This window comes from Microcaecilia unicolor, chromosome 6, assembly GCF_901765095.1.
Source record: "Microcaecilia unicolor chromosome 6, aMicUni1.1, whole genome shotgun sequence".
NCBI lineage: Eukaryota > Metazoa > Chordata > Amphibia > Gymnophiona > Siphonopidae > Microcaecilia > Microcaecilia unicolor.
In genome coordinates, this window is record NC_044036.1 from 54,628,190 (window position 1) to 54,641,560 (window position 13,371).

General features: G+C 42.4%; 1 protein-coding gene across 1 annotated transcript in view; it reads left to right on the plus strand.

The window, feature by feature from the left end:
• The window catches only part of MIGA1 (mitoguardin 1), a 159,669-nt gene that overhangs the window by 115,843 nt on the left and 30,455 nt on the right, over positions 1-13,371 (plus strand). The window contains exon 9 of the mRNA XM_030207037.1: positions 12,475-12,593. Coding sequence (XP_030062897.1) covers positions 12,475-12,593 — 119 coding nt within the window. The remainder of the gene's footprint in view (positions 1-12,474; positions 12,594-13,371) is intronic.

Here is a 13,371-nt window from a genome sequence, read left to right on the forward strand (position 1 = left end):
TAATAAACATTTAAAACAAAAAAAAATGCCACTCAAAATCACTGGCACCTTATGCATGAAAGTAGCTGCGATATTAAATTCTGGTACATTTCACATGTATTTCCTTTTAAAACACTGATAGCTGTGATTAGATACTCAATATCTACACTACAGCTAATGGATCAGTTTAGTTGTGTTAAAGAAAGAAACAGCATGACTGATAAAAGTGTAAGAAGCACTTGAACATTGATAAGAGAGCTGATCACACATATATGGAAAAAACTGTCTTGTGTTTGTAACTTTGTTTTGTGAATTGACTGTTGCTGCAGGATGAGCTGATAATGCACCGTCGCCCCCTGGGCACCCCCACTCAGAATGCAGTCGCAGTTGCTGCCCCTCCCTCACTCGCTGTGGCTGTCCCTGCCAGGCCATGTGCATAGCCAGACTTGAAAGATGGGGGGGGGGGGGGGGGACTGGAGCCAAAAGTGTGTGTGTGGGGGGGGGGCACATTTTGCCCCACCTCCCTGCCCCCCACCGCTTCCTCCAGAGCTGTTCGCCGCATTGCCTGCCCTGCTCAGTGCTTCCCTCACGTCACACATGCTCATTTTCATCAAAACTGAGCACGTGCAACGTGAGGGGAAGCAGGGCATGAATGTGGCGGAGAACAGCACTGGAGGAAAGCTTATGCGCCTTGGGGACCCCCACCAGCCAAACCAGGGGACCCGAATCCAATTTGGAATCCTGTTTTCTCCTCTCCGGCCTCTAAGGGGGGCCCTGTACCTGTCTTTCTCCTGTTCCTGTTGGGACACAGGTGATTGCCTCCCCTGCCCTCCTCTCGGTGGCCCTGCGAACCGGAGCATCCCGATTCCTACATAGACATTGTATGACATCTTCCCTCGAATTCTATAAAAGTCGCTAAAAATTGCACACACAAATTTGGGCACGTGCCCAATTTGCATGCACAATTTAATTGAATAATGTGCCTATTAGCGCCGATAATTGAGTATTTAACAAGTAATTATTGGTACTAAGTGGATTTAATTAAAACTTATATGCATAAATTTAGGTGCCAAACAAGGGGTATGGCCATGGAAGGATCAGGGGCTTACCTTTAATTTACGCACATTGTTATAGAATAAAGGGGATCCCATTCCACACCTAATTTAGGTGTGGGGATTTGCACCAAGGTTTTTTTGGTGTAAATGGTCGTGCCTGACTGTAGTTGTGGTTCCCGGTGCTAATCGCAATTCTATAAATGGTACCTAACTTTAAGCACCATTTATAGAATATCGCTAAGCGCTGTTTTTTGAGCGCCAATTTTTTTAGGCACCATTTATAGAATTTAGTCCCTTGTAGGGCTTTAAAGCTTGTAAAGTTAAAACTGTAGATAATAAAACATAGTACAAACATTGAAGTTTGTTTGCATTTCTCCAAAAGCTTGCTGCAGTTTTCAGTCTGATTTATTTTAACAACATTACACAGAAAATGGATGAAATAGTACAGATTACAAACTTGTGAGTACTGCTATTTGTTCTTTACTTTACAACATGTGTGTGTTTACCTCATCAGAAAACTCAAAGCGAATTATAGTTAAAAAGTTTTTTATAATATAATTCATGACAACTATCTCTTCCCCCCCACCAATTTCCCCATAAACAAATATTAGTCCCTACCACAGATAGGTCATAAAATCAGTCCTAACTAAGGGTGCGCTAGCGTTTTTAGCACGTGCTAAAAGCTAAAGTCGCGTATAGAAACATATGGGCGACTCTAGCATTTAGCATGCACTAATTTTAGCATATGCTAAAAACACTAGCGCACCTTAGTAAACAGGGTCCTAAGCATCTTCAGAAAACCAACTTTCTATAAAGTCAGGCTTTTACATTTTTAAAAAAATTCTCTTAACATTGTATTTCACATAGTTCTGAAGGTGGCTCATCATTTTACATTTAGGGCCCAGTACTCCAAATGTTCATTTACAAGAAGCCTATAGCTTAAAACCACTTGACACCTTGTCCAGTAAAGATGTTTTGTGTGTTTGTGCATTTTTCAAGGGAAGGAGTAGCAGCACTGTATGTGGCTGAACTTTCATTTTGTAAACCATTGAAACATTTTGTTCTCTTGAAATGACCAGGTAACTGAATTTATGCTTCTTTTCTTTGGAAGCCCTGTACATGAACATTTTGTCAATGTCTTGGGATATTTAACTGGTTCAAGCATCCTGCCTGTTGTGGCAGTGATGGGATGTTTGGCAGCTACTGCTGTCTGGGTGCTTTGGAATGTTTGGAGAAAACATTTCTGATCTTAGAGGAACTCAGTTGTGTATTTCCCTAGTTCATTTCACAAGTGAGGAAGAAGGATCTTGAAAGACACACAAGAGACCAATATACTGAAGCTTGCAAATACAAGTACATAAGAAAAAAAGCGCTTTTAGAGCAGGTTTACTAGGTTTTTATATGCTTTTTGTCACGCATACTTTGTTTTGGCAAGTTTTAGTAAGAGCATAAGAATAGCTATACTGGGCAGGCCAAAGGTCCATCAAGCCTAGTATCCTGCTTCCAACAGTGGCCAATCCAGGTCACAAGTAACTGGCAGAAACCCAAATAGTAGCAACATTCCATGCTTCCAATCCCTGTGCAAGCAGTGGCTTCCCCCATATCGATCTCATAACAGACTATGGACTTTTCCAATCCAGGAACTTGTCCAAACCTTTTTAAACCCAGATAAGTCGTGGCACTCATTGCTACGGTTAATGTAACTATTCTTTGAGTGAAAAAATATTTCCTCCAATTTTTCTTACAAGTAATTTCCATGTAATTTCATTGAGTGTCCCCTGGTCGTGTACTTTTTGAAAGAGTAAAAAATTGATTCATTTTGCCCATTCTACACCAGTCAGGATTTTGTAGACCTTATGCTAATGAGATGCTTAATTATGTAAAGCAGCTCATAAGTTATGAGCGCAGTGATAAGGATGCATGACAACAGCTTTAGAGAAGCGCTCTTGGTATAGTTAAGGTTTTTATGAAAAGCTCATGTACTTTACCTACCTGGCTCATTTGCATGCTTATAAATGTGCATAATAAATATGGGTTTGTGGACATATTTGTGGCAATGGTAATATATAAGCTTCACAGTATGATTCACCAGCACACTGGGATTAGGACACAGAAGATAGTTAAGTGATCTGCTGTTGTACCTTCAACGCAAAGGTACACTTTAAAACATGTACAAACATGCTGCTGGGACCAGCACCCTAAAAGCTTCCCGGGGCATATTGCTGTTTGAAGATCTTTAAATAAAATTGAATTATTCTTTTCTTGTGGAATGTAAAAATAGCCCACTAACCCAAAATTAGTGGGCTGAAAATAAGATGCATATCATAACATTTTTGGATCACTCATACTCACTGTCTTTTAATACTTTATAGTTATATGGAGAGAGGTGTGGTAGCCGTGTTAGTCCACTCTTAATAACCTAGTTATATGGAAAATGCAACCACCCTACCTGCAGATAGGTCAAGTTGATCAATGTCTACAGGAGAAAATATTTTAGGGGAAAATATTACTGCCAGGTTACTGCGGGAGCCTTACCGCCACTTCATTGGACGAAGATGCTTCCCCCCCTCCCCACATGGCCACATGGTAAAAATCTTACCCAGTGGCGATGCCTTTTTTAGGGACTTTTTACCTGCTGCGGTAAAAAGATCCTTGATACGCTGCAAAAACGGCCCCCGCCACTACCGCTGGGCCCTTTTTTTTTTTTTTACCACAGCTTGGTAAAAGGACCCCCGAGTTTTGTTTATGACAGCCTCTTTCTATATGGGGATACTTTGTGTTTATCCCAAGCATTTTTTAATTCTGCCACTGTTTTCCTCACCACCACCTCCCTTGGGAGGGTATTCCAGGTATCCACTGCCCTTTCCATAAAAAAGAATTTCCTGATGCTGCTACTAAGTCATGTCCTCTAATTCTGCTTCCTCCCCATCTCTGCAAAAACTTTGTACATTAATACCTTTCAAATATTTAAACTTCTGTGTGTTATCTCCCTTATCCGTCCTTTCCTCCACAGTATAATTAAGGCATGAGCCTTCACCAGTCATAGAGCTGGTGTAAATGGTTGCAAGAGATTGCACATGGATTATAAAGAGGGGCATTTTCGAAAGGTCGTCCAAGTATGAATTAGGACGCCCTTGCGAAGTCGGCCAAAATCAGGTAGGTATAATCGAAAAATAGTATGGACGTCCTTAGACATTCCATTATCTCAGTTCAAAATGCCCAAATCAGGGACACCCAGATTATAGTAAAAAGGAAGCCCATCTTCCAGAACCGCGAAAGGACGTCCCTAAAACATTCACTGTACTTTCATATCAACGTCCTTTGGCGGTTCAACGAGAAAGATGTCCTTATTAATATACTTTGGACTTCTCTGATGTACCTGGTTGTTCTGTAAGTACAGTGCATATAGTTGCGGACATCCAGGTACGAGAAATATAAGGAACATCCATAAGTGTAAAATACAGTAACAAGGACGTGTTTCTCACAGAACTGCCGAAGGACGTCCATCTTACAAAGCCCACTGAAGGACCTTGTGGAGGTGGTGGTGGTGGTGGGGGGAATAGTGGGTTGTGGAGGGTTGCCCGGTGGAGGAGGTATAGTTTGGGCAGATCCATGCTGCACTTACCTAGGAGCCATCCGCCGGTGATCTTCCCTAGCTCAAACCTGCGGAAGATTCCTGAGTGCTGCAATATAGAGGCGTCATGGGTGGAACCTGGGTATCTGGCACACACGTCTAGAATCTCCCCCTGGGCGTCACATACAACTTGCATATTGAGTGAGTGGAATGCTTTCTTGTTCCTATAAGTGGCCTCTCGTGCCCAGGAGGTCTGAGTGTGACGTGTGCAGTCAATGGCGCCTATGAGCGAGGGGAAGTGAGTTACAGCGTAGAAGTCAGCCATGTTGTTCTGCAGGGCCTGGGGGGTGGTGGGGAAGGTGATGTACTCAGAGGTGTGGGTAAGGAAGGCATCAAGGAACTGGGTGAGGCAGTTAGAAATGGAAGCCTGGGTGAGACCCATGTTCGCAGATAGGACAGACTGGAAACTCCCAGTGGCCAGAAAAGATAGAGAAGCAGTGATCTTTAGGTGCACAGGGATGGGGTTGTTCCTATGGGTCCTGGGCTGCAGGAGGGGTTTGAGCTGGTCACAAAGGTGCTGACTGGCAGCCCTATCAAAGCAGTACCTAGTGAGACACTGCAGGTCAGTGAGGTCTAGGAAACTGCAACGGGGCCTGACAAGTGTAGGGCGTGAGTACCTCCTGTAGTTCCTCCCCTCTTCCTCCAACATGTAAACCACCTGTGCATTTAGTGCCTCCATTTCCCCACACTACAGGTGCAGTGCAGTGCCACCAGTGCTCACCTCTCCCTACCAACTTGGTGTAACACAGCAGCAACAAACAGAAGCTGACATTCACTCTCCCACCACCGACAAACAATGTGGTCACACACAGGAGAGCCACACTGCAAGCACTCTCTGACCCATTACAAACTCTAGTGCCACACCCTCTAACCACTCACTCTCCAAGCAGTACACAGGACAAGGAGACAAACAGAGACTACAAACAGGTAAGGGAATGAAATATGAACTTGGGAACAGTGAATGGAGAGGGATAGGGGGAGGGGATGGGGGAGATAGAGGAAGGAGTAGTGGTGTCTGGGTTTGGGGGCTAGAAGGGGTAGGGAAAGCTGAAAAGGTAAAACACAAATGAGGCAGGTGAGGGTGAAAATGTTCCAACTACGGTACACAGACAAAGGTAACAGGTACTCAAGAAACTCTCAGCTTTCTCTCTCGCCACTCTCCAAATGCACAAAATCTCTAATGGGTCTAAAGACGACTTCCCCCTTACCCTGGTCGCTTTTATTTCAGGTCTAACTAAGGCCGCCTATGTTCCGACCCATGCAAAACCATTTCGCTGGCTGTTATACGCTGGGGGTGCCCATCTCATAATGCCGCCCATAACACGCCCCCTGTGGGGACGACCATAGATGGGCGTCCTCGTGCTGAGGACGCCCTTACGGCCCTGTTTCGATTATTGGATTTGGGTGACCTTCTTTCACGGGGACGCCCATGTGCCTTTTGTGTCGCTTTTTGGACGCCCTTTTCTTTTGAAAATGAGCCTGAACATGTTATAATTGATATGTGTAAGCGTTAACCTTGCCCATGCTCTTCCTAAGCTCTACCCATGTGAATTCTCACCGCCAAAGTACATGCCATCACATCTGCGCCCATGCTACAGAATATTGCTAAAGGGGATGGGAATTGATATACTGCCTTTCTGAAGTTACAATCAAAGTGGTTTACATATTATATACAGCTACTAATTTGTGCCTGAGGCAACAGAGAGTTAAGTGACTTGCCTAGCGTCACAAGGAGCTGCAGTGGGAATTGAACATTTAGGCGTCAGTTTATAGAATAGTGTATAATATTTATATGCCTATGTGCATACTTCAACTTATGAATGCTGGTATTCTGGTCATTTACGCTTGCTCATGGCACCTAAAAATAGACAAACGACTCAATGGACCAAATCAGTCTCACATACAGAGCCAGGCAGAACAAAAAATAGGCACAGTGTTATTGAATTACCCTCCACATGGTGGCAACTATCTGAATAAATACATATATATTTTTTATCATGGTAAAAATCATTTAAATACTGTAGACAAATAACTTGTGAAAATTTGAGTTAAAAAAATAGAGCCCAAGTAAGTACCGCCACTGTAAACTGGTCTGAAAACTTCACTGACATGTTTTCACAGCTGCAGATCTATTTTTGGAGGCCAGCTTCTCGTGGCCCTGTCAGGCATTGCAGCCAAGTGACGAGTCAGCCAAGTCAGCCTTGAGTGATTCACGCTCAGGGGTTTATTGTTTCAAGCTTGCTTCATTGTAGTTAAGTGCCCACTGACGTTTGAAGTAGCTTGGCTCAGTAAATCTTTTTCTGTCTTTATTAAGACTCCAACTCATTACATGCTTAAAATTTGATGATTTCATTCATCCACTCATGAAAAAATTATTCCAGATTAGAAGCATGGAAAATTGATATATAAGTACATAAGTAATGCCATACTGGGAAAAGACCAAAGGTCCATTGAGCCCAGCATCCTGTCCCCGACAGCGGCCAATCCAGGTCAAGGGCACCTGGCAAGCTACCCAAACGTACAAACATTTTATACAAGTTATTCCCAAAATTGTGGATTTTTCCCAAGTCCATTTAGTAGTGGTTTATGGACTTGTCCTTTAGGAAACCATCCAACCCCTTTTTAAACTCTGCCAAGCTAACCGCCTTCACTGCGTTCACTGGCAACGAATTACGCGTTGGGCGAAGAACAATTTTCTTCTATTTGTTTTAACTTTACTACACTGTAATTTCATTGCATGCCCCCTAGTCCTAGTATTTTTGGAAAGCATGAACAGACGCTTCACATCCACCTGCATTGCATGTAGTTATGGTGTCTATGGGAAGGTAACAGTGAAAACAAACCTGTTCTCTCCCCTCCATGGCAAAAAATTATGAGTAGAATTGTACTTATTACTCTTGAATATCACATGTATAGGGTTAATATTTCAATCTGTATCTGCTTTATACTACCTCAGAGACATTTCATATTTTGCCTACTAGAACTAAAATATAATATTGCATACCCTAAACAAAGAACCACTGCAGATCCAAGAAGAAGAACTGGGAATTTTTAAACAATTTTATTGCAATAAAGTACAACGCTAAGGGCCTTGTTTACTAAGCTGTGCTAAGGGGGTGCTAGCATTTTTAGCATACGCTAAACAGGGCTTGCTAAATGCTAAAGACACCCATAGGAATATATGGGTGTGTCTAGCATTCAGTGCGGTAATTTTAGCTTATTCTAAAAATGCTAGCATACCTTAGTAAACAGGGACCTTGAAATCATAACCCGACATGGACATGGTTCGTGCCACCAAACCTGCATCAGGGGTGTAACACTAATGCCTTGCAGAAGATAATTTGAACTGCCTTGTAACCTAAGATTTTTCAGAAATGCTTTTAGCTTTTTTCTCACCACATATTGGTGTCACACCCCTGATGCAGCTCTTGGTGGGGTGCAATATGATCATGTTGGGTTATGATTTTTAGTGTTGTATTATATTGTAATAAATTGTTTCAAAATTCCCTGTTTTATCTTGGAACTGCTATAATTCTATATTTTGGCTTCAGAGGATCTCTCACCTTTTTGTATTGTACACCTTTGTAGAAAGGATGCTGGCTGTATAGAGCAAGGGCATTGTTAGCTATGGGCACTCAGGGTTCCTGCTTAACCAGTGCCTCCAATCTCAAGTAGCTGAAAACAGCTTGAGCAGATGAAGAATGGAGCAGACAGAGTCCTTGTTTTCATTTCTGTGGTGTCTATTCCAGTCTTATCCCCTCAACACGCAGTATATGGGACAAAAGGAGGGGTGGAGAGAAGAGAGACAGAAGTTATAGGAGTTCAGGAAGATGAAGGTGAAGGAGGTACCCTGAAGCACAGGTCAGAGAGCTGGAAGTGATTATAGAGGAGGAGAAATAAATGCTTAAAGGGAGGGGGTGAGGTGAAAAGGAAGGATGATTTAGGGGGTGGTACCCAGGGAGTAAATGCATGGGGGAGGATAGCATGAGAGTGCATTAATGGTAGGAGAGGTGAGTGTTTTGGAAGATGAGGAGGGATTGAATACTGGGTCAAGCATGAGCCTGGGAGCATTAGAAGGGAAGGTAGATAACAGTTTCCTTCCCTCCCTCCCTAAAATCTTCAGTGCAGACGAGCTGTCTGAGGTGATGAGCGAGAGAGGGTGGAGGATGCATGAGAACCATATGAAGGAGAAATGAAGGGGGACAAGACCTGGGGAGGGAATCGGTTGGGGATGTGAGAGCAGGGGGGAGAGGGCCTATGTGAAAGAATGCCACAGATGCTAATGGGGAGGGGTGGAGGATGTGTGTTGAAACAGCACCAGAGGTGGTGAAGGATAAAAGAACCAGTGATAGTAATGTGAGAGAGCGTCAGAGGTGTGATGGGAAAGGGTGAGACAAATCAGTAAGTGGGAGACAGAAGGGTTTAAGAGAGAGAGAGAGGTATTGGACTAGGTGTATGAGAGTAAGAAGGGATGATAGGGGAGCCGGTATGATAGAGAGTCACGGTGGACACTGAATGGAAGGAGAAGAGTTTGCAAGGGAATGAACCAGCATGGGTGGAGTGCTGCAGGGATCTGTACTGGGACCGGTGCTATTTAACATTTATAAGTGATCTGGAAAATGGAACGAGTGAGGTGATTAAATTTGTAGATGACACAAAAGTATTCAAAATTGTCAAAACACATGCGGATCTTAGGAAACTGGAAGACTGGGCATCCAAATGGTAGATGAAATTTAATGTGGACAAATGCAAAGTGATACACATTGGGAAGAATAATCTGAAACATATGTACCTGATGCTAGGGTCAACCTTACGAGTCAGCACTCAAGAAAAATATCTAGGTGTCATTGTAGACAATACACTGAAATCTTCTGCCCATTGTGCGGCTGCAACCAAAAAAGCAAACAGGATGTGAGGAATTATTAGGAAAGAGATGCAAAATAAGACCAAGAATATTATAATGCCTCTATATGTTTTTATTTTTGTTACATTTGTACCCCGCGCTTTCCCACTCATGGCAGGCTCAATGCGGCTTACATGGGGCAGTGGAGGGTTAAGTGACTTGCCCAGAGTCACAAGGAGCTGCCTGTGCCTGAAGTGGGAATTGAACTAAGTCCCTCAGTTCCCCAGGATCAAAGTCCACCACCCTAACCACTAGGCCACTCCTCCACTCCATAGTGTGATCTCACCTTGAGTATTGCATTCAATTCTGTTCACCGTATCTCAAAAAAGATATAGCGGAATTAGAAAAGGTTCAAAGAGTGACCAAAATGATAAAGGGGATAGAACTCCTCTCATATGAGGAAAGGCTAAAGAGGTTAGGGCTTTTCAGCTTGCAAAAGAGATGGCTGAGGATGGATATGAACGGGTAGAAGTGAATTGACACTCGATTAAATACTTTTAAAACAAATAGGAGGAAATATTTTACCATTCAAAGAATAGTTAAGCTCTAGAACTCTTTACCAGAGGATGTAGTAACAGCGGTTAGCGTATCTGGGTTTTAAAAAAGGATTAGACAAGTTCCTGGATGAAAAGTCCGTAGTCTGCTATTGAGATGGACACGGGGAAGCTATTGCTTGTCCTGGGATTGTTAGCATGGAATGTTGCTACTTATTGGGTTTCTGCCAGGTACTTGTCACCTGGATTGGCCACTGTTGGAAATAGGATACTGGGCTAGATGGACCATTGGTCTGACTCAGTATGGCTATTCTTATGTTCTTATGTTATGTTTCTCTTGTCCCCATTCCTTTCCTCTTATATTGTGCTCTGTATATTGTGTTTCTTTTCTTGCTTTATATAGTGTTGTAAACAGCTTTGCTGCACTGTCCAGTCTGAAAGGTGCTATATCAAGAAACCAAACTAAGAATAACTGGAATTGAGAATGAATCAGAGAGTAATGGGGGAAGCATAGTTGAGGGTAAGAGAGTCAGAATAGAGAGGATGAGCTAAGGGACTCAAACTGGTAGAGATGGGAGAACATGAGAAGAGGTGAGTGAAATGAGAGGGGGTTGAGAAAGTCAGTGTGGAAAGTGGTGGTGAGGGGGAGGCGAAGAGGCTGCTGGTAGAGAAGAGAACCCATTAATAAGAGACAGATGGATGGATCAATCCATTGAGGGGGACATGGAAGATTTAGTGGTAAAACAGAGAGAAGAACTAGAAAAATAGTGTTGAGACAGGGAGAACCAGAGGATGAGAGTAGTATAACTGGTAGGGGAAGGGGAAAGGGAAATGGGACTTGATATACCGCCTTTCTGTGGTTTTTGTAACTACATTCAAAGTGGTTTACGTATTGTATACAGGTACTTATTTGCACGTGGGGCAATGGAGGGTTAAGTGACTTGCCCAGAGTCATAAGGAGCTGCAGTGGGAATTGAACCCAGTTCCCCAGGATCAAGGTCTACTGCACTAACCAGTAGGCTACTCCACTGGTACTATTAAGTACATACTTTTCCTTTTATTCATTATTAATAGTTGGAATTTTTGACAAGTATTTTTTAAAATATATGGTAAAGATGATTACAGCGCAGTTTTAAAAATACAGTACGTCATCAGGGAATACCAAATGTGCTTGTCAAAATTAGTCAGGAGAACATTTACTTTTCAATAGTGAACACTAGCTAGAAGTACAGTAAGAATTTCTCTCTCCATAAATTTATAAGGGATTTAAAACTAGCTTGACATCAACCAGTAGTAGTACATCAGTCTTAAATGCCCAATGTGCCAAATTAGATTAAGGACTGTATGGCCATGGTGAGGCTGCCACATTCAGCATATTAGATTTCTCCATGTTTATTTAAAATGTTGATTAACAGCCTTTTCAAAATTAAACAACACAGCGATATATAATAAAAACATAAATTACAATATTAAACAGAGTACAAAAATTAGAAACTCACACAACACTAATAAAAATCACAAAAAAGCAGTAAAATACAAAGATCGCAAGCTCACAGAAAGCAGTAACAACACAAATCACAAAAATGCATTATTCAATAAAATACAAAGACTACAAAAGTTAAAAATAGCGGTATACCAGCCCTAAGTAAAGGGATCCATTAGCATAGGAAGTGTCCTCCCCAATCCCTTCTTAAACATCACAGAACTTCAGACCATCTTTTGATCACTCATCCCCACCCTCAAATATGAACAGTCCTCTGCCTCATTCTCTGAAAAGAGCCAGGCCTCCAAGTTAACTATCTCTTCCCTGTTCCAAAGAAACTCTCTGGGCCTTTCACCTGAATCTCATCCCTTGTGGGCCAAAAGTGTCTGGTCAGTCAGGCTAATAAGCTTCTCGCCCTGAAAATGTTCCAGCCTCCAGAACCACTACCCCTCAGAAAGTGTTCAGACTTAGGCCTGCTTCCTCTCCCCCTCCCCCCCCCCCCCCCCCCCCGTTCCAACTCGCAACCAAAAACAGGTTTTTCTTATATCTTCGCCTGCAGGAGGGAGCTGCTCTCCCTCTTCTCATCAATAATGCTAGAATCAAAATGTTATACTGACACTCTGACCTGATCATAGAGGTTTCCTTTTGGTTCACCCTGTAGATTTATATGGTCAAATTCTAAACATACCAGATAACAATTCACCTCTTTATTCTGAACCAGACGCCTAGTTTTTCAAGTTTGAGACTACTAGTACACATTGTAATTATAAGGTGTAAATCGCAACTCATTTGCCAGTGAATTACACAACAAAAATCTTGGTGGAGATGGAGCAGGTGAAAATGTTTGAAAATAGGGTGATGCTGCTGGTTCTCATGAAACTTTATCCTCGTTAAATGCCATTTCTAACAGGCTGTCTCTCTTGTAGCTATCAGAACAGAGAGAGATGCGTAACACATACAGACTGGGATCTCTTTGCCATTGCCCTTTGTATGAAGAGGCAATGAGCTTGGCAGAGGAAGAGAGAATTTACTCTAGAGTACTCAGGTAATTATGACAAAGTACTTTAAAAATTCTCAAAAATGTACCTCTTTTATGGTTGTTTTATAAAGACAGAATATGTGCCTATGTACCTTTACCAGACAGGCTCCTACAACAAACCCCAGTCCTTCCTCCTTCCCAGGTTTACTCCTGAACGTATGTATTTTATATAATGCAAAAGTATAACGGGAAAGGGGGTGGGAAACTGGATGCATGAACAGATGGGAAATGGACAGAAACTAAGCAGGGTGTTGTATATGTAGCATTAGGAGAGTGGAGAGAGAGAGCAATGGGAGGGATAGGGTAATATAAGGATGGTATGCCAGTCAGGTTTTTAGGGTATCCACAATGAATATGCATGAAAGCGATTTGCATATAATGGAGGTAGTGTATGCAAATCAATTTCATGCATGTTCATTGTAGATAGCCTGAAAACCTGACAGACAAAGCGGTACTTCAGGATCGACTTGGAAAACACTGGGTTAAGCAATATAGTATAAACAAAATTGCTAACTGGAAGTTTGGGACTGGGGTTTTATATGTATGTATAAAACCACATAAGATGGAGGGAGAATCAAAGTACAATGCTTTGTGACTCGTTGTTTTGCTGAACCATATTCAGTAGATATGTTTCAAACCTGCACAGAAATAGGTGAGGAGGGGTGAGGCTGGGAGGGAGGGAGAGAAGGAGGGTACTAGTTCAAAATATATGTTAGATAGAATGTCAAAGGGAGAAAAACAGAAAACAACATGCTTGTCCAAATTCTGTGTTGTGAATACTCTA